This window comes from Brassica napus, chromosome A10 (assembly GCF_020379485.1).
Source record: "Brassica napus cultivar Da-Ae chromosome A10, Da-Ae, whole genome shotgun sequence".
Taxonomy (NCBI): Eukaryota; Viridiplantae; Streptophyta; class Magnoliopsida; order Brassicales; family Brassicaceae; genus Brassica; species Brassica napus.
In genome coordinates, this window is record NC_063443.1 from 19,185,163 (window position 1) to 19,208,725 (window position 23,563).

The 23,563-nt window shown below is 36.1% G+C and overlaps 7 protein-coding genes and 2 non-coding genes across 18 annotated transcripts; 4 read left to right on the forward strand and 5 right to left on the reverse strand.

The window, feature by feature from the left end:
* The first annotated feature begins 2,395 nt into the window (after positions 1-2,395).
* LOC106370735 (ras-related protein RABC2a) lies at positions 2,396-4,239 on the forward strand. Its single transcript, XM_013810733.3, has 6 exons — positions 2,396-2,888; positions 3,184-3,252; positions 3,333-3,398; positions 3,495-3,616; positions 3,697-3,825; positions 3,906-4,239. Exons 1-6 carry the CDS (start codon positions 2,753-2,755, stop codon positions 4,014-4,016), a joined length of 633 nt encoding a protein of 210 aa, XP_013666187.1. The 5' UTR covers positions 2,396-2,752; the 3' UTR covers positions 4,017-4,239.
* A 302-nt stretch (positions 4,240-4,541) lies between these two features.
* LOC106370734 (zinc finger protein ZAT5) lies at positions 4,542-5,560 on the reverse strand. The gene has a single exon (XM_013810732.3). The coding sequence runs from the start codon at positions 5,437-5,439 to the stop codon at positions 4,642-4,644; it is 798 nt and encodes a 265-aa protein (XP_013666186.2). The 5' UTR covers positions 5,440-5,560; the 3' UTR covers positions 4,542-4,641.
* A 285-nt stretch (positions 5,561-5,845) lies between these two features.
* LOC106370011 (casein kinase 1-like protein 5) lies at positions 5,846-10,285 on the reverse strand. The gene has a single exon (XM_048742670.1). The coding sequence runs from the start codon at positions 9,925-9,927 to the stop codon at positions 8,956-8,958; it is 972 nt and encodes a 323-aa protein (XP_048598627.1). The 5' UTR covers positions 9,928-10,285; the 3' UTR covers positions 5,846-8,955.
* Positions 10,286-10,521: 236 nt separating this feature from the next.
* LOC106370732 lies at positions 10,522-11,702 on the reverse strand. Its single transcript, XM_013810731.3, has 4 exons — positions 11,525-11,702; positions 11,352-11,429; positions 10,961-11,056; positions 10,522-10,780 (listed from the first exon to the last, which is right to left on the reverse strand). The coding sequence occupies exons 1-4, from the start codon at positions 11,525-11,527 to the stop codon at positions 10,691-10,693; spliced, it is 267 nt and encodes an 88-aa protein (XP_013666185.2). The 5' UTR covers positions 11,528-11,702; the 3' UTR covers positions 10,522-10,690.
* Positions 11,703-12,095: 393 nt separating this feature from the next.
* TRNAF-GAA lies at positions 12,096-12,168 on the forward strand. Its single transcript has one exon. It is a non-coding gene; the product is annotated as a tRNA-Phe (tRNA).
* A 77-nt stretch (positions 12,169-12,245) lies between these two features.
* TRNAY-GUA lies at positions 12,246-12,329 on the reverse strand. Its single transcript is given in 2 exon segments — positions 12,246-12,281; positions 12,293-12,329. It is a non-coding gene; the product is annotated as a tRNA-Tyr (tRNA).
* Positions 12,330-12,374: 45 nt separating this feature from the next.
* LOC106370730 lies at positions 12,375-15,773 on the forward strand. Its single transcript, XM_013810729.3, has 5 exons — positions 12,375-12,510; positions 14,833-14,918; positions 15,102-15,189; positions 15,271-15,340; positions 15,498-15,773. Exons 2-5 carry the CDS (start codon positions 14,840-14,842, stop codon positions 15,549-15,551), a joined length of 291 nt encoding a protein of 96 aa, XP_013666183.2. The 5' UTR covers positions 12,375-12,510; positions 14,833-14,839; the 3' UTR covers positions 15,552-15,773.
* A 657-nt stretch (positions 15,774-16,430) lies between these two features.
* On the forward strand, positions 16,431-20,265 carry LOC106372638 (FAD synthase). Of its 2 annotated transcripts, XM_013812895.3 has the most exons (17): positions 16,432-16,575; positions 16,656-16,766; positions 17,081-17,126; positions 17,214-17,371; positions 17,456-17,573; positions 17,663-17,745; positions 18,055-18,114; positions 18,195-18,422; positions 18,523-18,619; positions 18,716-18,766; positions 18,842-18,922; positions 19,050-19,121; positions 19,206-19,268; positions 19,339-19,491; positions 19,696-19,753; positions 19,830-19,882; positions 19,967-20,265. In XM_013812895.3, exons 2-17 carry the CDS (start codon positions 16,666-16,668, stop codon positions 20,042-20,044), a joined length of 1,500 nt encoding a protein of 499 aa, XP_013668349.2. In that variant the 5' UTR covers positions 16,432-16,575; positions 16,656-16,665; the 3' UTR covers positions 20,045-20,265. The 2 variants fall into 2 exon arrangements, with proteins under 2 accessions (XP_048598622.1, XP_013668349.2); XM_048742665.1 differs by having other exon boundaries at positions 16,431-16,575; positions 19,050-19,268.
* Positions 20,266-20,271: 6 nt separating this feature from the next.
* On the reverse strand, positions 20,272-23,441 carry LOC106372637 (protein PTST homolog 3, chloroplastic). 9 transcript variants are annotated; one of them, XM_048742663.1, is made up of 12 exons: positions 23,199-23,441; positions 22,993-23,112; positions 22,783-22,907; positions 22,073-22,687; positions 21,764-21,905; positions 21,634-21,688; positions 21,476-21,526; positions 21,336-21,389; positions 21,004-21,123; positions 20,804-20,910; positions 20,556-20,673; positions 20,272-20,507 (listed from the first exon to the last, which is right to left on the reverse strand). In XM_048742663.1, exons 1-12 carry the CDS (start codon positions 23,360-23,362, stop codon positions 20,478-20,480), a joined length of 1,701 nt encoding a protein of 566 aa, XP_048598620.1. In that variant the 5' UTR covers positions 23,363-23,441; the 3' UTR covers positions 20,272-20,477. The 9 variants fall into 9 exon arrangements, with proteins under 9 accessions (XP_048598620.1, XP_048598618.1, XP_048598617.1 ...); XM_048742661.1 differs by having other exon boundaries at positions 21,764-21,911; XM_048742660.1 differs by having other exon boundaries at positions 22,073-22,690; positions 22,774-22,907.
* Positions 23,442-23,563: the final 122 nt, after the last annotated feature.

Consider the following 23,563-nt stretch of genomic DNA (forward strand, 5'->3'; position numbering starts at 1 on the left):
TCAACTTAGCACTTTGTGCTTCCAACAACTAGGAACTTTGGTGGGTTAAATTTGACAAACCAGTTATATCCTCCAATGAATTGAAATAACACCAAACACAGACACAAATTAAACATTCAATTGATAAATATTTAAATTCAAAGAAAAAAAAGAAAAAAAAGGTTAAGCCATCAAAGGTTCCTAATATACCTTTACCTTTCATGTCTTTTCCTTCACTCATTGTGTTCCTAAAACCTTGGACACCACTCTCACATTTTTATTCGATATTTATCATAGATAAAAAAATAACATCATAATTCTAAATTCTTGAAAATTGCAACAATCAGTTTACTGGATTACTACTTTTATTAAATGGAAAATTTGGAGAACATATAAACATCAGTATGAGATCGTTGAATACACACACACTCACTTTGCGCGTGAACATTGGCATCGGTCGGAGGTGGGGCTTTGCAGGGAGTAGGCTGACAGCATAGGAAGACCACGTTTGGCTCCCACAACCACTAATTAGTAATCGCCGACTCTATAAACAAAACGACTTCTTCATTTGATCAACTCTCCGGAAAAAAATTAGTTTAATAATCAAAGTATTTAGCAAATAATCTATATTATTAAAACTGAAGTACATTTGAGAGTTGTTTGGAAACTTGGATAATAGTATAAATGAGAATTGTTTGGAAACATGGATAGTAGTATAAATGAGAATTGTTTGGAAACATGGATAGCAGTAGAAAATAATACTTGCTTATCTATATTATTAAAACTGAAGTACATTTGAGAGTTGTTTGGAAACTTGGATAATAGTATAAATGAGAATTGTTTGGAAACATGGATAGTAGTATAAATGAGAATTGTTTGGAAACATGGATAGCAGTAGAAAATAATACTTGCTTATCTTAATTGATTTTTTAAAAGATTTTTATTATATTGTTAATCAATTCTAACCCTTCATCTATTATATTTACTAAATAAGTTAATATCATTTATTACAGAAGTACAAAACAAAATTTATTTGTTTTCAATTTTTATTTTATCTTTTACATTCATTTTTCTCAATTTTAATTATTTCTATACAAAATTCAAATCAAAATAATAATTTAAAATTAATTTATATAAATAATTGATTCAAATATATATATATTTTAAGAAAATTTACTAAAATATTTTCCAATAACCATTTAAAAAATATTTTCACTATATATAAGAAAAATACAATACATAACTTAATTAAAAACACCAACTTAAATTATGGTTTTTATATTTCATATTAAGTTTATAAATATAATATATGTGATTATTTATATGATGGTATGTATAAAATAATATTAATTATATGATTACTTATATTATGGTACATATAAAATATGATTAATTATATGATGACATATATATGATATATAATAGTGACATGAAAAACAAAACTTATTTGTTTTCAATTTTTTTATTTTATCTTTTACATTCATTTTCTCACTTTTTAACTATCTCATTAATTATATTTACTATAATATTTTGTCAGGATTAATTACATATTAACTATAATAATTCGACATATTTGAATGAAACCACTCTATTTGTGATAAGAATTCAAAATGGTTAACAATTTTTTTTATTTACTTATGTATCGGTTAGACATGGACATTCGGATAACTATTCAGCTACGAGTTATTTCTGTGGGTTATCATGCTTTTTGAGTTTTGAAACTAGACTTCATTTCGGTATTATAAATTTTCATGTGTGTTTCGAATCGGGTCCAGATGAATTCAGTCTTGATATATACAAACCTACAAATATCCAAAAACTAATGTATTTGACGCCGGTACGGATATTTGTATGAAAAGTAAGAATATTAACAGATTCAATTCGGGTATGTTGAATTCAAATTAAACTAAAAATAACCAAATAACCAAAAGTAATCATATTACTCTATTTGATCCAGGTTTGATTATGATGTATAGAAATCTAAAAGTATTTATGCAATTAATTATATTATGATACATATAAAATATATAATACTAATCATAAAAATAAAATATCGATTTATAAGAAAGTAAAAATTAACACCCGCACGGGCGTGCGGGTCAATCTCTAGTTCTCTACTTAAAGGTGCTTACACGAAATAATTGGTTCCATCGGCGACTAAACTTTTAATCATTGTAGTTATACGTTACATAATATACTTTCTAGTCTTCCCTAATAATGCTGAATTGCGTTTTACAACCCGCCAAACCTAACTGTTTTGCCACCTAATATTGCAAGGGCAAACGCAGCCGCGAGTCTGAAACGCAACGCGTCTACAAAAGAAGCTGGAAGAAAAAACTTGAAACCACCAAAACAGAGACGTTTGGGTGAAGTAAAGTGACGGGAGAGAAAGCAAAGACCAAAGGTTACTGTCAGGCGTGTTCCTTGTCTTCTTCGAATAAAATCTTTCATCCACATTTTTTTTTTAAATTCAAATTTGGTTAGCATCATAAACGGGGAAGTAAAAATTCCACCTTTTTTCGACTTATAAAATTGAGGAAAGAAGAATGTAGCTAAGCATCATCATCATTAGCATAACAGACAGCTACATGAGATTAGCATTTTTTTAAATTAAAAAATCGCCTTTTTATTAAGTTGTTGAATAAGTTGGATTTGATTTGATCTTCTCGTTGGTTTCTTCTACCCTTTGTTCTTTCCCCTCGTAAGGTTTCTTACAGATCGAGCAAGTATCTAAGTGGGTTTTGTGATTGAAAGTTTGTTCTTTTAGAGAAGAATGGGGTCGTCTTCAGGGCAAAGTGGATACGATCTGTCGTTTAAGGTCTTGTTGATTGGAGATTCTGGTGTTGGCAAAAGCAGTTTGCTTGTCAGCTTCATTTCCACCTCCGTTGAAGATCTCGCTCCTACCATTGGTAACTAGTTTTTGTCTTTGTCTCTCTCTTTGATTCTCAACCGAGAAAAGATGTTACATTTGTGTGTCATTTGATCAAACAGTAGTTTCCATTGTCTGAAGGAGCTTGATTTTTTTAAATGATCATATGTCTGCTTTGTGTTGAAAAATTCTCTGTTTGATGATCGTAGTAATCTGTCTGAAGAATGAGTTCTTGGTTGGTCTCTTAGTTTGGTTTGGTGTATGTTAATTGTGTTGTGTCTGAACCCTACTTGTTTATAATTTGTTGATATTAACCTAATTATTACCTAAATTAGGTGTTGATTTCAAGATCAAACAGTTGACAGTAGGAGGAAAAAGACTGAAACTCACAATATGGGACACAGGTGGGGTGATTGTTTACTTAAAAGTTTATTTATGGAAACTAATGGTTCTTATATAGCATTATTGATTTTCTTGTTTGTAGCGGGACAGGAACGGTTTAGAACACTGACGAGCTCTTACTACAGAGGCGCCCAAGGAATCATTCTCGGTAACGTCCCATCATCATATCAATCAGTTACATGAGGTTAAAGAGATCTATCTCCATGTTTGTAATCTGTTTTAGTTGTTTCTTGGTGAATGTCAGTGTATGATGTGACGAGAAGAGAGACATTTACAAACTTAGTAGATGTGTGGGGCAAGGAGATTGAGCTTTACTCCACTAACCAAGATTGCGTTAGGATGCTCGTAGGGAACAAAGTTGATAGAGTGAGTTTGCAAACCAAAAACTACACAACCCCTTGGTTCTCGGTTTGGTTATTGATGAAACATTTTTATGATGATTACAGGAATCTGAGAGAGGAGTTAGCAGAGAAGAAGGGATCGCTCTAGCGAAAGAACTCAAGTGCATGTTTCTTGAGTGTAGTGCTAGAACTCGTCAAAACGTAGAGCAGTGTTTCGAAGAGCTGGCGTTGAAGGTAAAGATCATAAACAGGTTTAGATTCAAAAGGAGAAGGATTTTATATATATAACAGAGAATGTTTTGTGAATGAGACAGATAATGGAGGTACCTAGTCTTTTGGAAGAGGGATCAAGTGCTGTGAAGAGAAACATCTTGAAGCAGAAAACAGAACACCAGACTACTCCTCAAGCTGGATGTTGCAGCTAATGAGACCAATCTATGTCATACAAAAAACTCGAATGGTTCTTTTGTGTATTACAAACTCAGTCTGATTCTTCTCTCTGAGGTTGCCTCTCTTGTGTGTAATATAATGCTTAGTGTCTCTGTAAATGTGTGAGATTCATGTTGTTCATCTTTTGCGTTCTGGAATGAGATTTGTAATAAAAATCATATAATAGAGTGAATAAACCCCTATCAAATGTTTCTTCAATGAAACTGTTGCGCAAGTTTTATATACACACTACAACAGTTTGATTTTTTATATAAGTTCAAAGCTTAACCGTTTGCTGTTGGGACAGCCTGAAAAAAGAAGGTCATGCGTCACTATACGCAAGTGAAGTGACTTTATATGAAAGTCATCGTCACATGCTTCTTCCACTCTCCAAGTAACAAACCTCTCATCAGCATCTTTAATCATTCTCCCAAAGTCAAGTATTACATATTACTATATTATATACTTTTCTATTTCGATGATTTGTTAGAAATGTGCTAATTATCAAGCAATGAGTAAAGAATAAAATAATTTGAAGTTAAATTCAATCAATGTCAAATTACATGAATCAATATTTAGATAACATATCAAGGTTAAAGAGTTATTACAAGAACTACTTGATCAATGATGACAATCAATTAAAGAATTGGACGCGGTCGTGAAGAGAATAATCTGATCTTTGGACGCAAACACGAACTTGGATTCATCTTCTGGCGCTGGAAGATTCAGATCCAACTCCAGATAGTTCTTTGGCCGTATAGATTCTTGATGATGACTTGAAGTAGCGTTTGCGTTTACTATTAAACCTCTATGTCTCCTCATATGACCACCTAAGGCTTGTCCTGAAGAAAACTCGGCCTTGCAGATCGAACATTCATGTGTTTTTTCAGGTTTCTTGTTACCATCACTGCTAGTTACTTGCAGAGAAAGAAAGCTTCCTTTGGCCGTTTCAACCGCAGAAGCTGATGAAGATTTCTTCTCGTGGCATTTGAGAACGATTGCTCCGAGTTTAGGCTTCTTATGGCTAGCTCTGTGCCCTCCTAGCGCTTGAAACGAGTGGAAGCTTTTGTCACACGTTTGGCACTGGTAAACACCCTCTAGCCCTAAACCTAGAGAAGCTACTGGTTTCTTGTTGCACAAGAAATCAAGTTTGTGCGTGGACGAATGATCTCCACTGCCATTTGCTTTGTGTCCTTGTGACAATAACATCAGACAGTTCGCCATGTCTTGGTCTTCCTCCGTAGCTCCCTGGAACTCAACTTCACCAGCTCCTTCTTCTCTTGCCTCCAGTGATGGTTCCTCGCTGCAAACGCCAGACACTGCTTCTGCGTTCATATGAGGAGACGCAGATCGCTGACGTTTGGTGCGTTTGCCTTTGATGAGGAGTACATGACGCATCTCCTCATGAACACTTGTCATGATCGTCCCTTTTTTTTATTTGGCTCTGTTTCAAGAACACAAGAGAGCTATATTTAAGGAGAGAAGTATCAAAGAGTGTTTGGTGGGCTTTGTTTATATGTAAGTTTGTGATATATTTGTTTATATACACAGCACTATTGTAGAGAAAGTATATATGTAATGAAGGGTAAGAGAAAGGATGAGAAAAGAAGCAAACCCCCAAATAACTTTTGGTGAAGGATTCCTTTTTGGAAGTTTTGGTTTGCAAGCCTGGAACAACCACTTGTTTCTCTCCTCTTGTGTTATCTATTATTTTAAATTAATTTTCTCTTTATTTGGTTAAGTTTGTTATTTGGTATTTGTTATGGATCAATTTTGAATTTAGTTGGTATTTGTTAAATTTAATCACTCATGAAAACTTCTCCATTTCATCCTTATAATTATAATATTTTGGGTACTACTAGCTAATAACAAACATTTGGATGCAGAATTTTTTTGATGGATAAATTAAATCTAATTGAAATAGTGACACAAGCATGGTTTACTTATTATACTTTTTTTCTTGTTTAGTGTCATTCTATAATTTGAGTGGACAAATTCCAAAAAGTGTTAAAAGTGTTCCCTAAAAAAAAGAATTAGGAAAGAAATAATAAATTGTATTGTTTTTCTACATATATCAATACATTTTGTTGCTTCATTGTTATGCATTCTAAGTATGCTTGTATAAATATTTATGTTTGTATCATTTACACTCCATTCTTAATGGTTTATCCACAAATACAACACTCAACACACAACATATATCAATAGTACAACAACGCAATTCCATCAACATACCAAAATAAATTACATCTAAGTTTTTTTCAATAAATTATATCTACTTGAAGTAGTAACACAAACATGGTTTACTTATACATCTCTAGAGAACATCTTTGGTTCTCAATGAGAAATCGCGTGTCTTCGGTTGAACAAATTCTAATCAAATCACTTAAATTGTATATCCAAGGTTGTAAAGAGACATAAATGTAAGGATCGTCTCTCATCATAAGCAATTTCAAGCACTTCACCAGAGTAAAACATTCTCCTCACAGCCACGCGCCATTGATCATGTGTACCCTCAAAGACCACAATGTCGTCAGCTTCCACAACCATTACTTTCTTATCAAAGATATTCAAAGTGTTTATACTTGTCTCGCTCCTTGTTGACTTTAATGCAAACTCTACGTGATTTGTAGAGTAATTACATCAAAGCTTTGAATCCAAATGTGACATATCCCACTAAAATGCATATATGCCTTAAACATTGAAACACAATTCCACATACAATACATACTATCATAATTATGCTAATCATTGTGAATATATGTACACTGAACTTAACTAACTCATTAATTGATTAAGTTAATTAATTAGAAAGTAAAAGGTAATAGTTTTTTAGGGGCTGAGCAGTTCATGTGCAGTTGAGCCAACCCACAATTATACACGCAATTATGAATCATGATCATAGTTATTAAATTATAATGATATATGTTAAATCGAGTTATATAGGCGTTTTGATTGGTGGAAGTTGTAGAAACTGACGCCCATTTTCATTTTACAGTTTTTTTTAAAACAATGTTTTAATTCTTAAAATTGAATCTATAACCAAAATAATATAAAAGGAAATATGTTGGTTTATAAGTTTTTTTAGAGATTTTTTTTTTGTTTTTAGAAAAAATTCTACAGCAAAATATTTGTAAGCCAAAACTAAAGTTCAACCAATCAAACCCATAATATCACTCTTCCTATGTTTGCGCCTCTTTCTAAGGTAATAATTTTTTTTGTCACTCAATTAATTGATCCAATCATTATAAAATGTGATGAAGTAACCTCTTTATCTTAGTTTTTAATTTCAGTTAGTTATATTGTCCTATAGGATCTTGTAGTATATCAATAACTTGGTGGCAACAATCTATAAATTTGGAAAAGAAAAGTTTCGTGATTCATGAAACTTTTACCAAATTGTTAAGAAATTAGTCTTCGAAATTATAAGTTCTTTTTGGACATCAAAAGGCTATTAGTTTAACTTTAACGGGGAGGAGTGATTTATGCCGATATTCTTAACGGTTCATTGGTGATACTAGAAAAAAAAAATTATCTAAACATTTCAAAATAAAAATAAAAATGATGAGTTCATTAGAGATGGATTGATATCCAACTTTTACTCATCCAACTCCACACAATTAGTTGTCCACAGCTCTATTATTCATTGATAACGTGTTACTAATATATAATAGATTACTAATAAGAATATTTTTGAGTGTATTGTAGAGGTAGTATCACAATTTTATAATCACATATTTAAGTCTTGGCGTTGAGTATTGTGTGTGTGAGAGAAGACGAATTGTTTAGAGAATTGCTTGGCCGCCAAAAGAAGTACCCATTACTTGCCAACTAGCTATAGCTTCACTACTCACCCCAAGCAAGGCATATACTTTTTTAATCATCAGCATTATCAATTAATCATCGACCATTCATCATCTTAACAAAAAAAAAAAACTTATTTGTTTAAACATAAAACTTTTGAACAAGACTTTCCACAAACAGTTATGGAGTCGTTGCAAGAATCATCTAGGGGTAGGGTAGAGACCGATCATCTAATGAAAATAAAAGTAAATTACGAATTTAAATAGCTCAGAAGACAAAATTAAATATATTATCATCATGTGTAAGAATTTTGTACATACAAATGTGATCTAGTAAACGAAACATGATAATTTATATAAAAATACCTTTCGTATGATTTACTATCGTGATTTGTGAAGAAGTTATCGTAGACGAGAGTGACAGAAAAACAAATAAAATCATGCAAGCGAGACGTTACCATTTTCTATACATCTCACTCTCTTATGACATTAAAACTTGGGCCTATCAGCACTAATGAATTAAATACTGAAAAAATACAAAACGACATTGCCTGTTGGTAAATCTTCAAAAATATCTTGATAAGCTCCATTAGATCTAAGATAGAAACCTATATCTTAACTTCATCAATCATGTCTTGATGCTAAAGTTGGTGCATCGAAACACCTGAATGATTTTGACATTGATAAATAAGAAAACAGAAGTATAATGCGTACTAGGCACTACCATTTGGGATAAATATTTCATGTGGTAAAGGTAATCAACTATAGAGCCATGAAGATGACTAAGTCTTTATCGCTCTTACTTTACGACCATTACCACAAGAGGAGCTAGTTGTGGTCGGAGCACTGAGAACTCTGATGGCGGAGATAGCCAGAGAAGAAGTTGACCCCTATGCGAATAACCACCACAGAAGATAATAATCCATGACCACCACATCATTGCTTAGATGTTTATAACATAATGTTATGATCGTTTTTCTCTTAATTGATCTGTAATATATATCCCTTTTCGTATAGAACCATAGACAACGTTAACCTCCAACCTTCGAAAACTCTCAAGAAGATTGAGACAAGTTAATTACCCGTTTGTCTTAAAGCTTCGTGTATGAATCAGTCTGAGAAGACTTTTCCTTTAGGTTCCGCCTTCATCTATCCGCAAAACATCAATACTATTGATCACACTACCACTGAATGGTTCACGACTACTTGATCCCACAAGTCGTCTCGATGATGATGATGATCCCGTCCAGTCAAACACATAATCAAACTGAAAACCCTGACGAATAAAAAGGTCACGGAATAGTCTCTTCAAGTATGCATAATCCGGCTTATCATCAAACCTAAGCGAGCGGCAGTGACGAAAGTAAGATGCAAACTCTGTCGGATAACCTCTGCACAACTCCTCGACAGAAGTAAAACCCTTCTTTACCAAAATCTTTTCGCGTTTGAGTCCCTGCCACGGGAGACTTCCCTTCAAGAAGTACATAAGTACATAACCAAGCGACTCCATATCATCTCTCCTACTTTGCTCGATCCCTAAGTGAGTGTTCACGCTGACATAACTCGGAGTCCCAATAAAACTTTTATTCTCCCTATAAGGTATATGTCTATGCGTTAAGCCGTCTCTATACTTCTTAGCCAAGCCAAAGTCTATGATGTAGACCTGATCCGCACGCCTCGGCAAACCCATTAAAAAGTTCCCTGGCTTTAAATCGCGGTGAAGATACGACTTGGAGTGTACGAACTCGAGACGGTTTATCATTTGATCAGCTACCATGAGAACTGTTTTTAAAGTGAACCTCTTGTCGCAGTGACTAAATAGTTCTTCGAGGCTCGGACCGAGCAAATCCATCACGAGAACGTTGTACTGGTCCATTTCGACACCGTACCATCTCATGTTTGGAATCATCCCACCACCTTGTAGGTGTAGAATGCTGTATATCCTGAACTCGTGTGACAACTGTGGATGTGGAGTTTTCACGCTTTCTAGCTTTATAGCGACCTCTTCGTTGGTCTGTGTGTCGGTTCCGATGTATATCTCTCCAAACGAGCCGCTTCCGATTTTACGTCCGAGCCGGTACTTTCTACCGATACGAAGTTCCATTGAGGACGGTTAAAATCCTAGCTCCGGTCCTGAGGCCTAGTGTAGCTTTTGGCTGTTGGTAAAATATATGTTAGTTTTTACTTTATTATAAAATGTAAAATTTCCAAATCAAATAAAAAGAATAAGCATTACCAAAAATGACCGGAGTATATGTATATCATTTTAAGACGTCCAAAGTTATAAAAAAGGAGGAGAATATTTTAATAATTGCAACGCTTAGAGAGGTTGAGACTGAAGCAAAGGTTGTCTTATTCAACTGATAGGTATTTCATTAAAGGAGGTCTCTGGTTTGAAGTTTTCACTGGTTCTTTGGTAACGTCTGTTTCTTTGGTTCCCAAGGAGTTGAGTAGTTGCTGGTTATAATGTTGTTGTGGATTGCTATCAGTTTCATCTTTGGCTCCCTGTCTTAGGGCTATGTCTCCGGGGAACATTGTTTCCAGCTTAGTTCTCTAAACTTGTATCCCATCAATGTATAATGTAATGATCAATATATAATATTTCAGTGAATAAACAAAGATTAAAAGAACTTTATATAGTGACCGAGTGATTATCACTAGATTTTGTGATGATGAAATCAAATAAACAGAGGACTACTGGTGATAAACAAATCTTTTCAAATTATAATATATATTCTCTACATTCTGTGTGATAATAATAACCATTGAAGAAAAGAAGCATGATTTGTGTAAATTTCTTTCACAAGTTTCTTCTCTTATCCACATAATATCAAAAGCTTGTTATTTGAAAAGGAGGATTCAAGCCTTCAATCCTGCTTAACCCCGCCACTCTCCCCCGCAAGGACTGGTTTAGCTATTGTTTCTTCTCTACCTTCACTCCCAGCTTCAGCAGTCACCTGTAATAACAAAATGTCATACACAGATTCAAAGGCAATCAACCATTAAAGTATAATAAAGTTCATGGAAGCTAATGGATTATGGCATATCGTTGAGTTGAAATATAATGTAAAACATAAACAGAAGCATCCAAACTTTCATTGACCAAACGAAGTGAGTAAATAAATCTCTACGCTTACTTTGGTGGAGTTGTTGTCGTTCGGCTTGAAAGGACAAGCTGGAGGAACTCTTGCTGGCTTCCTGTACTCCCATCCGAGCCATGCATACACTTTGGCCTATTAAGACAATACCCCCCAAGAAAATCAACAAAAAGGATCAGACCAAGACATCTAACACTGTAAGATCCACTAAAACATCCACCTACACAGTCTGTCTAGTGTCTACAAAATCAAAATTGGTATGAATATGCCACACTAAGATTTAAACATTGCTAGCATCTTTGCCCAGCTCAAGCAAATTAAAAAAAACAAAAAAACAAATTAACTTCATGCCCATGAATCTGATCATCCTTCCAATTAAGAAAAAAGTTTTAAACTTTCGAAGATTACAAACAAATCACGATCCAATTACCATTAAGAAATCGATGATCCGGGGGAGTAGATTGATGAGCGGGACGAGGAACAGCGGCACCAAACACATTATGCAAACCTGTGTGGATCTTCATAGATTCAATCAATCCGAAAAAGAAACCGCATGATTTACAAACAAAGATCAATCGAACAACCAAATTAAACAGCTCTTACCATATTGAGATTAGGGCTCTTGCCTCAAGAATTGGGGATTTCGCCGGAAGTTGAATCGCTGATGAGAGATGAAAATGTGATGTGGACTTTGTGAAAATTAAAAAGAAAACTACAAAAAAAAAAAAAAAGTCTCTGACTTAGCCAGAAGGTTTTGACGGCGTTTGCGAACTACTCCGTTAGAATTACCTTTTTAGAAAGTGATGCCGTGAAGAAATTAAACGTAGCTTTGACGGCCAGTAAACAGACAAAACCCAAAAGGCCAGTAAACGGACAAGTGTGTCTTTGTCCTTGACATTTTGAACAAGATGAGAGATCCTGTCATCAAAGGAGCCACTTGCATAGTGAGCGACCCAGCTATATGCCCATCATAATTCCTCTCTTCATCCCTTTAAAACACAGCACAATTACTACACTATGATGCACATCTTCATACAAAGTCAGAATGTTTTTTCAGACATAACTCTGTATCTAAACAGAACAACTACTAACCACACAAAAGCTATGTTCCAACACCATTAAGTTGATACGATAAATTTACTTTTATAAAACTATACATTATAAATATCAACAAGCGGGGATAGCTCAGTTGGGAGAGCGTCAGACTGAAGATCTGAAGGTCGCGTGTTCGATCCACGCTCACCGCAATATTTTTTTTTAACTTTTTCTAATTTGAAACCCTCCAAATCGCATAGCGGATTTGCTTTGATAATCGACAAAAAAGTCCGACCTGCCGGAATCGAACCAGCGACCTAAAGATCACAGCAACTACTACAGTCTTCCGCTCTACCAACTGAGCTAAGGTCGGTCTTGTTTTTTATAGTTATTAGTAATAATTTACTTATCAAATGTTCTAAAAGAAAATATAAATAAAAAATTAAGTAAAACAAGTTGCATTAGATTCTGTTTCAGACAAGCTGTGGTCGGCGAGGTTTTTCTCAAGCCGTCGTCGAATCTCTGCTCATCGAAGCTCCCAATTAAAACCAAAGGTCATCTCTTTCTCTCGATTGTCCTGCTTTTTGATTTTACGAGCTCTTTTCTCGGATACGTAATTAGAATCGAAGCACCTCTATATCCTCATTCTCCGTTGTCAAAACCCTTAAACAAGTTTCATCTTATCTTTTTCCTAAAGACTAAAGATTTCTTTCCTCATTTTCATTCACCTGCAAACCCTGATGAAGTTCCCTCTGGAGCTTCGTCTTCTGATGTGCATCCTCCTTCTGATGCATCATCTTCTGAGCCTTTGGTTCCTTTCGAATCAAAGACTCGTCGACAAAAGAAAATCCCTAAACACCTGCAGGACTTTCATTGTTATAATACTACCTCCACCATACCATTTCCAATGTCAAATTTTATTTCTTATTCTCTATTATCTGAACCTTTTCGTGCCTTCATTAATATCATTACCAAAGATTTTGTTCCAAGAACATATTCAGAGGCCAAGGGACATAAGGTTTGGATTGACTCGATGGGATTGGAAATTGGTGCGATGACACGAACTCATACATGGAGCATCACTACTCTTCCTCCTGATAAGAAAGCTATTGGATGTAAGTGGGTGAACACAATCAAGTACAAAGCTGATGGCACTATTGAAAGACCAAAATCTCGTTTAGTCGCAAAGGGTTTTACGCAGCAAGAAGGGTTGGATTATGAAGAAACATTCTCTCCTGTTGCTAAGCATACTTCAGTTCGTATGCTTCTCTTACTTGCTGCGAAGATGAATTGGTCAGTACATCAGTTAGATATCTCGAATGCTTTCTTAAATGGTGATCTCACGGAGGAGATTTACATGAAGATACCACCAGGGTATGAAGAGATAACGGGTGAAGTGCTTCCCAAGAACGCAGTTTGTAGACTTCATAAATCCATTTATGGATTAAAGCAAGCGTCTCGACAGTGGTTCTTGAAACTCTCTTCTACATTGACTGGTATGGGTTTTTCGAAATCTCATTCTGATCATACTCTTTTCATGAGATACAAGGAGGGTGTTATTATGGGAGTGTTGGTATATGTGGATGATATTTTGGTCGTGAGTAACAGTGATGAGATGATAAGGAGATTTATTGAAGGGTTGCAGTCACATTTTAAACTTCGTGATCTTGGACCAGCTAGATATTTTCTAGGCTTGGAGATTGCCAGATCTACGAAAGGGATTTCAGTTTGTCAACGGAAGTATGTTTTGGAGTTGCTTGATACAACAGGTTTTCTTGGTTGCAAGCCTTCTTCTGTGCCGATGGATCCTAGTATCAAGTTGTCTATTGAAGAAGGAGTTCCTTTACAAGACTCTTCTTCTTACAGAAAGTTGATTGGGCGGTTGATGTATCTTCACACAACTCGACCTGACATCTCTTATGCTGTCAATACCTTGTGCCAGTTCTCTCATGCGCCTACTGATATTCACCTTAATGCAGCACATAAAGTGTTACGTTACTTGAAAGGCACGGTTGGTCAAGGATTGTTCTACCCTGCAGACAACAAGTTTGATCTACGTGGGTTTTCTGATGCTGATTGGGCAGCTTGTAAGGATACGAGAAGATCAGTCAGTGGCATTTGTATGTTTGTTGGTGATTCACTTGTCTCATGGCGTTCTAAGAAACAGGATACAGTTTCTTGTAGCACAGCTGAAGCAGAATTTCGAGCAATGGCATTGGCTACGAAGGAGATGATTTGGCTAGCTCGGTTGTTGCTTGAGTTTCGTGTTCCTTTTCATCCTCCAGCTTATCTCTACTGTGACAATACTTCTGCTATCTACATTGCGAATAACTCTGTTTTTCACGAGAGAACTAAGTGGATAGAGTTGGATTGCTACAAGACGCGTGAAGCTATAGAGAGTGGTTTTCTGAAGACCATGTACGTGAAGACTGGTAACCAACTGGCTGACACACTGACGAAAGCCTTACATCCAGCACCTTTCCGGGATCTCATACACAAGATGGGAATGAATAACATCTTCATATCTCCATCTTGAGGGGGGCTTTTAGTATAGGCCGGTTAAGGGCTCTGGAATGTCCGGTTTATTATAATTATTTATGATGTAAACCAGTTGGTTATTCCTGGTTTAGTTCTGTTACAGATTGTATAAAGCCTGGTTGTAACAAACTTTATCGTTAATGAGTAAGCTGAGTTTACATCAAGAACACTAAAATTTTCTCAATCTGATTGTGACTTAAGAGAATCAATTCTTGCTGTTACGAATATGAGAAAAGGTGTTATGATGATGTGTAATGATTACTTAGAATGCCTAGGTTTGTTGCATAATGTATATTCTTCAATAGCCCTTTATAATGTGATCTTGTTTGTGCATTCAGTTTGACGATGGAAGACGCTTATGATTCCGCCATCATTTTGAGCAATGAGAAAGAGACATCGTCTGAGAAGAACTTTGTGAACCATGGTAAGCATTGAACAAAGTTTTCCTTTTCTTTGACAAGTAAGGGAACTGGTTGTTAGTGTCAGGTTGAGGCTAAAGTTCTCATAGCTCCTCTCTTGGCTCACTTTCTTTAGAAGAATGTGTAACTGTAAACACACATGGATCTTACTTAAAACTGTGGTTCCCTTTTTTTTTGGTTTTTTGCAGCTGAGATTGCATGGCAAGAGATGAGAAAGAATTGGGTTGGAGATCCGTCTAAAAGGACTTCGGAGTTGCCCATGGAACCTGTTATAAGGTACATACGAAACCTGCAAAGCTTCATGTTTATTACATGTATATATTATTAAGTAATACTCTTGAAATCTTATTTTTGTAGCTTCAACGCTACTTATGAAGAGATGCTTCTAAACAACCACACTCCCTTTCACAAGCCCATCCCTCTAGCTGTGAGTTCCTTCAAACAATACTCCAAATACATTTTCGTTTTCTTCTTAAGTTGGTTACAATTCAACTGTTGTTAAATTTTCGAACCATGTTTTTTTATTCAAGAACGACCTTCTTCGTTATCTGCATTGGTAGTATCCTAAACTTGGTTGTTTGCAGGAAATGGTGGATTTTCTAGTTGATTATTGGCACGGGGATTGTCTTTTCGACTAGGTAACTCAAGTTTGGGATCTTCAGTATTCTTTGCTTGGTACAGAATTTTAGTTACAGGCTCTACTAATCCACTTATGTTACAGACAAAGAGTGGACCATGTTTTTGTGTAAACGGTTCTACATGAGGTGTGATGGAATGATGTTTACCGTATAATCTAACGGATTGATTACCAGTTAAATGTTAGATATTTTTTTTCTATGAAATGTTGTTACTTTTCTTTACAACATGATTGAATACTACAAAGAACATGAGGAGATGAAGTAAGAAAACGTGTTGAACGCACTGCGAGTCTCCCAATCACTCAGAGTTGCCCAAAGAAAAGTCTTCAATAAAAACAAAATCGTTGACCTTGACTTTTCTTCATAACCATTCTTTCGACAATCCCTTTAAAACGAAACTTATTAACCTAATAATATAATTAAGCGCAAATTATATTCAATAAGTTCTTTTTTTTTGCTATAATGTAGTACTTTATAATGTCGACAAAAGCCTGCAGATGTAATGACATGCAGCAACTTCATTGGTTATAAACTATGATTGTATTTAATCAAAGCTGATAAAAGGAGTTTGGTAATTATTAGGTGCAGTGTATATGAACATGATTCAGTTTAAAGAACAAGTTCAATGATTCTGTTACTGCTCTTATGATTAAATAATACAATATTTAATCTATGTAATTACTGAATAACAGTGAATCTTTCTGCTCTCAGTACAAAGTAAATACTAAATAGATCTCTCTATGCAGGAAACAAAGTTGCTTGGAAAATTTACAGTGAGCAAGCTTTTTGTCTTTCTCTGTTTCTTTTGTCAATATGCAAATTTTCCTTTTGTTATTATTATATCAGATCTTTTTTTTTGGGGTGGGGTTTTAAGATAAATGGGGTGTGGCAATAAAAAGATTGAGCTTTGTAATAGAATAGAATATCTATAAAGTTCCAATTTTTATTCTTTATTCAAAGAAGAAGAAGAAGAAGAAGGAAAATCTTCTCTTCATCTCCAGACTCCAGCAATCTTATAATAAAGGTAAAGCTCCTACATATATGGATAGGGATTACTCTCTCAAATCTGATTTGAAATTTCAAAGCATTTGACTTTTGCCAGAGGAGTGAAGAGATGGAGATCGACAAAGCGATCGGAGAAAGCGACGATACGAGGTTGAAGACCAAGTACAACAACGCCATCTTCGTCATCAGAAGAGCTCTTTCTCTTTACTCGTCAGTTCTCTCTATTCTCTCTTTTTTCTCAAGTCTTTGATCTTCAGATTCATTTGTCTTGCAAACTTTGACCAAAGAAACTTGGATGCACTTTGATTGTAGATGAATCCAAGTTTGCTACTTTTGATGATTCCACGCTTTTGGAATATTTGTAATAATAATGTTTTGTTCTGTTTGAAAATTAATGATGCTTTCTGTTCATTTCTTGTTTGATCACTGTGTGTGTGTGTGTCTGAGATTAGCTGATAACTGTCAACATCATTTAATGCAAATCTACTTTAATGATTCTTGAAACTCTGTCTGACTTGGTGCAGTATTGAAGAGGTCGCCTTTAGTTTCAATGGAGGAAAAGATTCCACTGTAAGTTCAAAACTCTTTCCTTCCAAAAAATTTTATCCTATTTTCCTGAGTAATAATAGGGACTCTACTCTGATCATATGATCTTAGGTGTTACTGCACCTTCTTAGAGCCGGCTACTTTTTGCATAAGAAAGAGCTGAGTTGTTCTAATGGAGGCCTATCAAGTTTTCCAGTCCGGACCATATACTTTGAAAGCCCTTCTGCCTTCACTGAAATCAATGCTTTCACATATGATGCAGCTCAAACGTGAGAACTCCTACCGTGTGTGTTCCTAGAATGATCCTTTTTTTTCTTCTGGTTGGCTAATCATCTCATTCTATATATTGGCAGTTACGGTATCCAGCTTGACATCATTCGCCAGGATTTCAAATCCGGGTTGGAGGCATTGTTAAAAGCTAATCCTATCAGAGCAATCTTTCTTGGCGTCCGTATTGGTGATCCTACTGCAGTAAGCTTTTCTTCATATGCAAACATTTTCTTGTGAGAATTTTTAATCTTTGTGATTGATTGCTTCTCATTGATTTTTATTATTTGCAGGTTGGTCAAGAGCAATTTTCTCCAAGTTCCCCTGGATGGCCGCCCTTTATGAGGGTGAATCCTATTTTGGATTGGTCATATAGGTATCCCTTTTCTCCTTAAACATATCTACTTATTGCTTTTTCTCTTATTTGCTCTTTCCACTATCAACAATGAATATGGATTAGTGGTTTTGTGAATCAGTGTGCTTTGACGTGCAATAAATCATGTGCACTATTTTCCTGATATATTTGTATAAGAGTAAATTTTATTGTTCTGTTAACTTGAACTAGGTGATCACTGTTACTGTTACAGCCAAAATATAATGTGGTCTAACCCATAAAAGGTTTTTGAAATTTTGGAAACTAGAGCAATTTTTGGTTTCTGATTATTTTTAATATTTGCCTATGCAGAGATGTTTGGGCATTTCTCCTAACTTGCAAGGTCAAGTATTGCAGTCTTTATGACCAGGGGTACAACTTCTCCCCCACAATTTCACTTTTTATAAAGAATTGTTATTGCCCAATTCTTCTTATGGTGTGTCACTATACAGATATACATCAATTGGGAGTATTCATGATACTGTCCCCAACGCGTTATTGTCTGTCAACGACACCAGCAGTAAAGAGAAATTCAAACCTGCTTATTTGCTTTCTGATGGGAGGTTAGAGAGGGCAGGCAGAGTCAAGAAAAATGCTTCAACCAAGAACGACGTAGGTAGTGATTCACAAAAACATGAGGTGCTTTTGGCCTCAGTCATTGCTGTTGGCGATGAGATTCTGTAAGTCATTTTATTCTTATTATAAAGCCTCTGCTTGATTGTTTACTACTAGTAGGTGCAGTGAACTTCTCCCAACCCATTTATATGTTCCATAGCTCAGGTCTGGCACTGTTGAAGATCAGTTAGGACTGTCTCTGTGTAAAAAGCTGACTTCTGTTGGTTGGTCGGTGCAACAAACTTCTGTTCTTCGGAATGATGTTAGTGAGATTTTACTCATTGTCTTCGTTAGATCAACCAGAGAAAGTAGATTGTTTCTTATCTTTGTTAACGCTTCACTGTGTTTCTTTAATCAGATTGATTCTGTATCCGAGGAAGTTGATCGCCAAAGGTCTATCTGTGATATGGTAAGTCCGTTAAATAGATCATCATAAAATCAAGGAGAGAACTGACAGATTACATGTGCTTGATGCTTTTTGGAGGTATTTATTTATGGAGGAGTTGGCCCTTTGCATTCAGATGTTACTCTGGCTGGTGTTGCTAAGGCATTTGGGGTTCGCCTGGTACGTATCTCTTTCATTTTCTTGCACAGGCTCATGGTTAAGGCAGTTTGATAAATGCCATAACATCTTAATGCATCTAATAATCACTCAATTGTAGTGTAAGAATCTAATAAAGTCGATTTTACAGGCACCTGATGAAGAGTTTGAGGAATATCTTAGGCATCTAATCAGCGAGCACTGCACGGGAGACAGGAATGAAGTGAGTTTTGTCTTGAGAATAACCTTTTTAATATATTTATATATCTTGAGTCAAAATAGCTATAAGTTGCTTTTGTCTTTTCAGATGGCTCAGCTACCGGAAGGAATTACTGAACTACTGCATCATGAAAAGCTTTCGGTACCATTGGTAGGTTTTAACAGAAAAAAAATAGTATTCTCCATCAATACCGATTTGATCTCTGATTCAATATCTGTAGATAAAGTGCCGCAATGTGATTGTTCTTGCTGCTACAAACACCGAGGAGCTCGAGAAGGAGTGGGAATGTCTGACCGAGCTAACTAAACTGGGTGGAAGTACATCACTCCTGGAGCTATACGCGTCAAGGCGCTTGATGACATCTTTGACAGATGTACATTTACTTTCCTTTCCACCTTTTCATTTTTTTTGCCATGGCTTTGCTTTTTCTTCGCTTTTCATGCAAGAATCTGTGTTTAACCAAGACTCATAGTGCTTGATAGATCCATGGAGATATGAGTAGTCACTTGCAGAAAATTTTACTAGTTTCTTTTGGGGATGAGTGACTTTGGATTTGGGGTTTTTTCTTGAAATGCAGGTTGAAGTTGCAGAACCTCTGTCCAAACTTGGGCTCGAGTTCCCGGACATATACCTTGGTATACAATCTTTGACCTGTCGTATATCATTTAACTTTCAGAGCATCTGAAGTCTTAACCACAATCTTCTTCTCAGGGTGTTACAGGAAATCCAGACAAGGTCCTATCATCATCTGCTTGAAGGGAAAGGTACTCACACACACAAGATCTGGTTTTGTTTCTTTCCTCATATTTAAAGACTCGTAAGTTTCCTTCTATCTTCTTTTTCGACAGGATAATGCACGGATTGACTCAGCCGTACAGGCTCTACGCAAGAAGTTCAAGGAAGGTGTATTCGTAGACATGAAATAGATACAGGTTTAGTTTACCGGTCGAGCTTAAGAGGTGGCTTCTATGTAACGGTCGTAGACGCTGAGATGAAGTAAACCGGGGAGAACCTTTAAACTGAATGTCTTTATCAACTTTTATTATTACGGAATTTGTAGGAAAGTAGCCCAAAAGGGTTTTGCTTTTTATCCGTTGTTATGATTCATGAACGGTTTAATAAAGATGATGGTTTATGTTGCATGCTAGAGGACTTGATTCAGAAATTTATTTAATCAATTACCTGAAATTGTAATTTTGTACATACTCTACTACCTCTAAGACAACAAAACAGCATATACATGAGCTCATCGGAGAAGTTGATAACGTGATCTGCTCCTTTCCCTGTTTAAGCTGGTATCTACCATCTGCAAGGCTCTTGATTGAACGTAACTCTAAAACAGTTAAGGCAAGAGGATCATCAGTCTACTTTGAGAATGTTGTTTGTGATGTGTCGGCAAGAGGATCATCAGTCTACTTTGAGAATGTTGTTTGTGATGTGTCCTCTTGTAACCGAATCTCTTTGGGGATCAGTTATCCATTGACCGTCCACGATGAACTTAATCTCATATGTACCAGGATATAACCACAGTAATGTTGACCAGTATTTCTGCTTACTGTAAAACACACCATAGAAGCATACACCTGAATGTTAAAGTCCTTCACAGTGTTCGAGGAAAAGGAATGTAAATGTGTCTTCTAGCTAGTAACACTAAAGTTGAGAAAGAGTCAGGAACCAATACTGACCCGGTTGACTTGGATGCTTCAAGCTCCAGTCCCACTCGGTGTTCCCAGCCGTTGAAGCTGCCAGTCACCTCCACAACATTACCATCGCCACAATATTCAATCTCAACCTGAAGAAAACAAATTCACTTTACCTCTCTTGTCTAGACTAGACAAATTCACTTTTATTTATTTTAAAGTATATTAAACAAAAGTAAGCTTACCTCTTGCAGTCCTGAGAGACTTTCCTCGGCTTCTTGCAACTCAACATCCTTCTGTGAGACAAGCATTTGGGCCTTTTGGATCTCTGTTTCAGCTTTTCTTTGAAGAACCGAAAGAGACAGCTGAACCCCAGGAAATTCGAGAATTAGGAACATAAACAAGTATCACCTTATACTAGAATAAAAGACTGTAGAAACATCAAGAAGAGTAGTATCATCCGAGTAAAAGAATACCAATTGCTTATAAAAAAAGGCACAAGAAGTAACATATGCAGATGGATAAGATGATATCAAGCAATCGCCTATTACATGTTCCTGAAGAGTAAGTAGCTTACCTTTTCCTTTTCAATCTGCTCTTTTAACCTTGACAGCTCCAGCTCTTTCTGACGCTAATCATGCAATACATTACTAACAAGGTTAGTTTGCAAAATTCACTTTATCAGGTCCGCATATTGAGATAAAGCAATCAATGTACCAGCATGAATCTCAGCCGAGTAATTTCAACCTGATTTTCCCGTTTCATTGTCTGTAATCATTTCAGGACAAGATTCTATGAGCATGGATACGAAAAAATAGGTTTATTCAATTACTTTAAGACCAACTTGAGAGAGAGTTAAATGAGTTTCACAGCACCTCATCATGTGAATCCTTGTCCAGTGCAGCGTTCTCATATCTCTGATCACTATTCCTGTGATTAAAATATCCAGGATCATATATAAATGAAAATAATTATCAAGAGCAACAGACTATGTATAGAACTCACCTTTGAGAGTTATTAGCTTCTTTCGCATAGGTAACCTCCTCATATACTAGGGCACTTCCATTTGGCGCCACACTCACACTTCTCTGACCACCATGACTGTACTCACCACCTTTGTTTGTTTCTTCGGGACTGCTTTCATTATCTGAAACTGGTTCCAATTATCAATTAGAATTTTTTCACCATGGGGTTAAGAGATTTTCTACAAAAGCATGCACCAATAATGAAGATGCTGACACGACATGCCATCATATATCTATATGCGTTAAGACAGTTCTTTTTAAAGTATAGGGTTTAGGAGATAAAACATACCATCCTCAACTGTATCTAAGTACCCGTTCTGGAGAAATCTGGTTGTTTTTTCTTCTATGCTTGAAGTTGAAGAAGAAAGTCCTAACATCCAATCCTTATCACCAGACAAGGATTCAGTAGCAACACTTTCAACAACATGTTCGGTGTGATTGAGATCTTGACTGGTGTAATGATCATAGGCAAGAGAGGAATCCTCGTCCACATCATTGACCTCCTCATCCTCCTCTGTCACCAAAACATTGTCAGCTTCTCTCTCTGAAGAGCTTAAAGTATCATCTTCGGATGTCGAAGCTTCGGAAGAAGAGGATTCAGTGTCAGCTACATTACTGAGCTCCACGCTCTCAATCTGTAAATTACTTTCTGTGATTCCTGCTGAATGGTTACTGTCACCCAAGTCTGAAATGGAACTTTCCATGCTCGAAACTGCAGCCAACGAAGATTCTTCTTGCCTCACACTTCCACATTCTTCAGCCTCGGGACTTGACTTCCCTACATCAACTTCCTCTGGAAAACTATCTGCTCTCTGATCAAGGGAGACACTAGCATCTGTTTCAGTAGAGTACATCTCACTGCTTGAAGGTGGTTCGGTAGATTCAAGTGCTTCTTCGTCCTGACCTTCTACACCAGATAAATAAGTATATATCAGAAAAGAAGAGAGTTATCTTACATAATCATTTTTTATGGTACTCTTAACTCATTACTCGTTGGACCTGTTAAAGAATCTTCCAAAGAGACGCCACTTGGACTAGTAAGCTCATTACAGTCTTCAGAGCTTGCAAGAAGCTCTCTGATGAACTTATACCCTCTTCGTCTGACAACGTTTGCAAGATCAACTCTACATATATAAATTAAACTAAATCAGAAGAATTTTTCTAGCAAAGTATTCAACTTTAAATCTGGAAATTTAAGAAAGTCGGAACCTTTCCCGTGCAGTGAGTTCCTTCATGGAAGGCACGTGACCTGGAGGAAGCCCAGCCGAAGCAACGAACTCCAGAATCTCACTCCGAAGCTCCTCGTTGCTCTTCACTCTCTTACGAACTCTGCAAAAAGTAAATCGGGTTCAAGGAGACTTATTACACAACACGACCACAAAAACAGTGACCGACAACGTGTCTGAATTTCGAACCTGGTTTGTTTGATGGAACAAGCGAAACAAACGAAACTATTGTTCTTCTTCTGCAAACGGGTAACAAAAAGAAGTTGCCGTTGCTGCTGATGAAGGTGATGGTAGAACATTGGATTCCTCCGATTGTGAAAGGAAGCCAAGGAGATAAAAGACAAAGTCGCCATGTTCTGTCGGACTCCGAAGTTGCCAGCATCTATCACTGGCTAGAGGGAAGAGAAACAATCAATCATAATAAGTAACATTTATTTCTCTAATGATCACATTTTATTTAACAGTTCAACCGAACCGGGCTTCGGTTCCATCGTCAAACCGGATACTGATTGATTCAATTTGTATAGTTAATAAAATTCTAAATCACCGGTTCC

Bases quoted from the DNA above. Each gene is read 5' to 3' on its own strand.
- LOC106370732 (XM_013810731.3), bottom strand. The intron at 11,057-11,351 runs GTAATTGGATCG...TTGTCTTAATAG, and splicing joins GGATCATCGATTTCTTAATG to GCCAAAGTGTATGCATGGCT. The intron at 10,781-10,960 runs GTAAGCGTAGAG...TTGTTATTACAG, and splicing joins ACGACAACAACTCCACCAAA to GTGACTGCTGAAGCTGGGAG.
- LOC106372638 (XM_048742665.1), top strand. From the start codon at position 16,666: ATGGAGATCGACAAAGCGATCGGAGAAAGCGACGATACGAGGTTGAAG. The intron at 18,767-18,841 runs GTAAGTCCGTTA...TGCTTTTTGGAG, and splicing joins AAAGGTCTATCTGTGATATG to GTATTTATTTATGGAGGAGT. The intron at 19,754-19,829 runs GTATACAATCTT...TCTTCTTCTCAG, and splicing joins GTTCCCGGACATATACCTTG to GGTGTTACAGGAAATCCAGA.
- LOC106370730 (XM_013810729.3), top strand. From the start codon at position 14,840: ATGGAAGACGCTTATGATTCCGCCATCATTTTGAGCAATGAGAAAGAG. The intron at 15,190-15,270 runs GTACATACGAAA...TTATTTTTGTAG, and splicing joins CCCATGGAACCTGTTATAAG to CTTCAACGCTACTTATGAAG. The intron at 15,341-15,497 runs GTGAGTTCCTTC...GGTTGTTTGCAG, and splicing joins ACAAGCCCATCCCTCTAGCT to GAAATGGTGGATTTTCTAGT.
- LOC106370735 (XM_013810733.3), top strand. From the start codon at position 2,753: ATGGGGTCGTCTTCAGGGCAAAGTGGATACGATCTGTCGTTTAAGGTC. The intron at 3,253-3,332 runs GTGGGGTGATTG...TCTTGTTTGTAG, and splicing joins ACTCACAATATGGGACACAG to CGGGACAGGAACGGTTTAGA. The intron at 3,617-3,696 runs GTGAGTTTGCAA...TGATGATTACAG, and splicing joins TAGGGAACAAAGTTGATAGA to GAATCTGAGAGAGGAGTTAG.
- LOC106370734 (XM_013810732.3), bottom strand. From the start codon at position 5,439: ATGACAAGTGTTCATGAGGAGATGCGTCATGTACTCCTCATCAAAGGC.
- LOC106372637 (XM_048742658.1), bottom strand. From the start codon at position 23,362: ATGGCGACTTTGTCTTTTATCTCCTTGGCTTCCTTTCACAATCGGAGG. The intron at 22,691-22,773 runs GTAATGAGTTAA...TATCTGGTGTAG, and splicing joins TTCTTTAACAGGTCCAACGA to AAGGTCAGGACGAAGAAGCA. The intron at 21,390-21,475 runs GTACATTGATTG...TTGCATGATTAG, and splicing joins CTCGGCTGAGATTCATGCTG to CGTCAGAAAGAGCTGGAGCT.
- LOC106370011 (XM_048742670.1), bottom strand. From the start codon at position 9,927: ATGGAACTTCGTATCGGTAGAAAGTACCGGCTCGGACGTAAAATCGGA.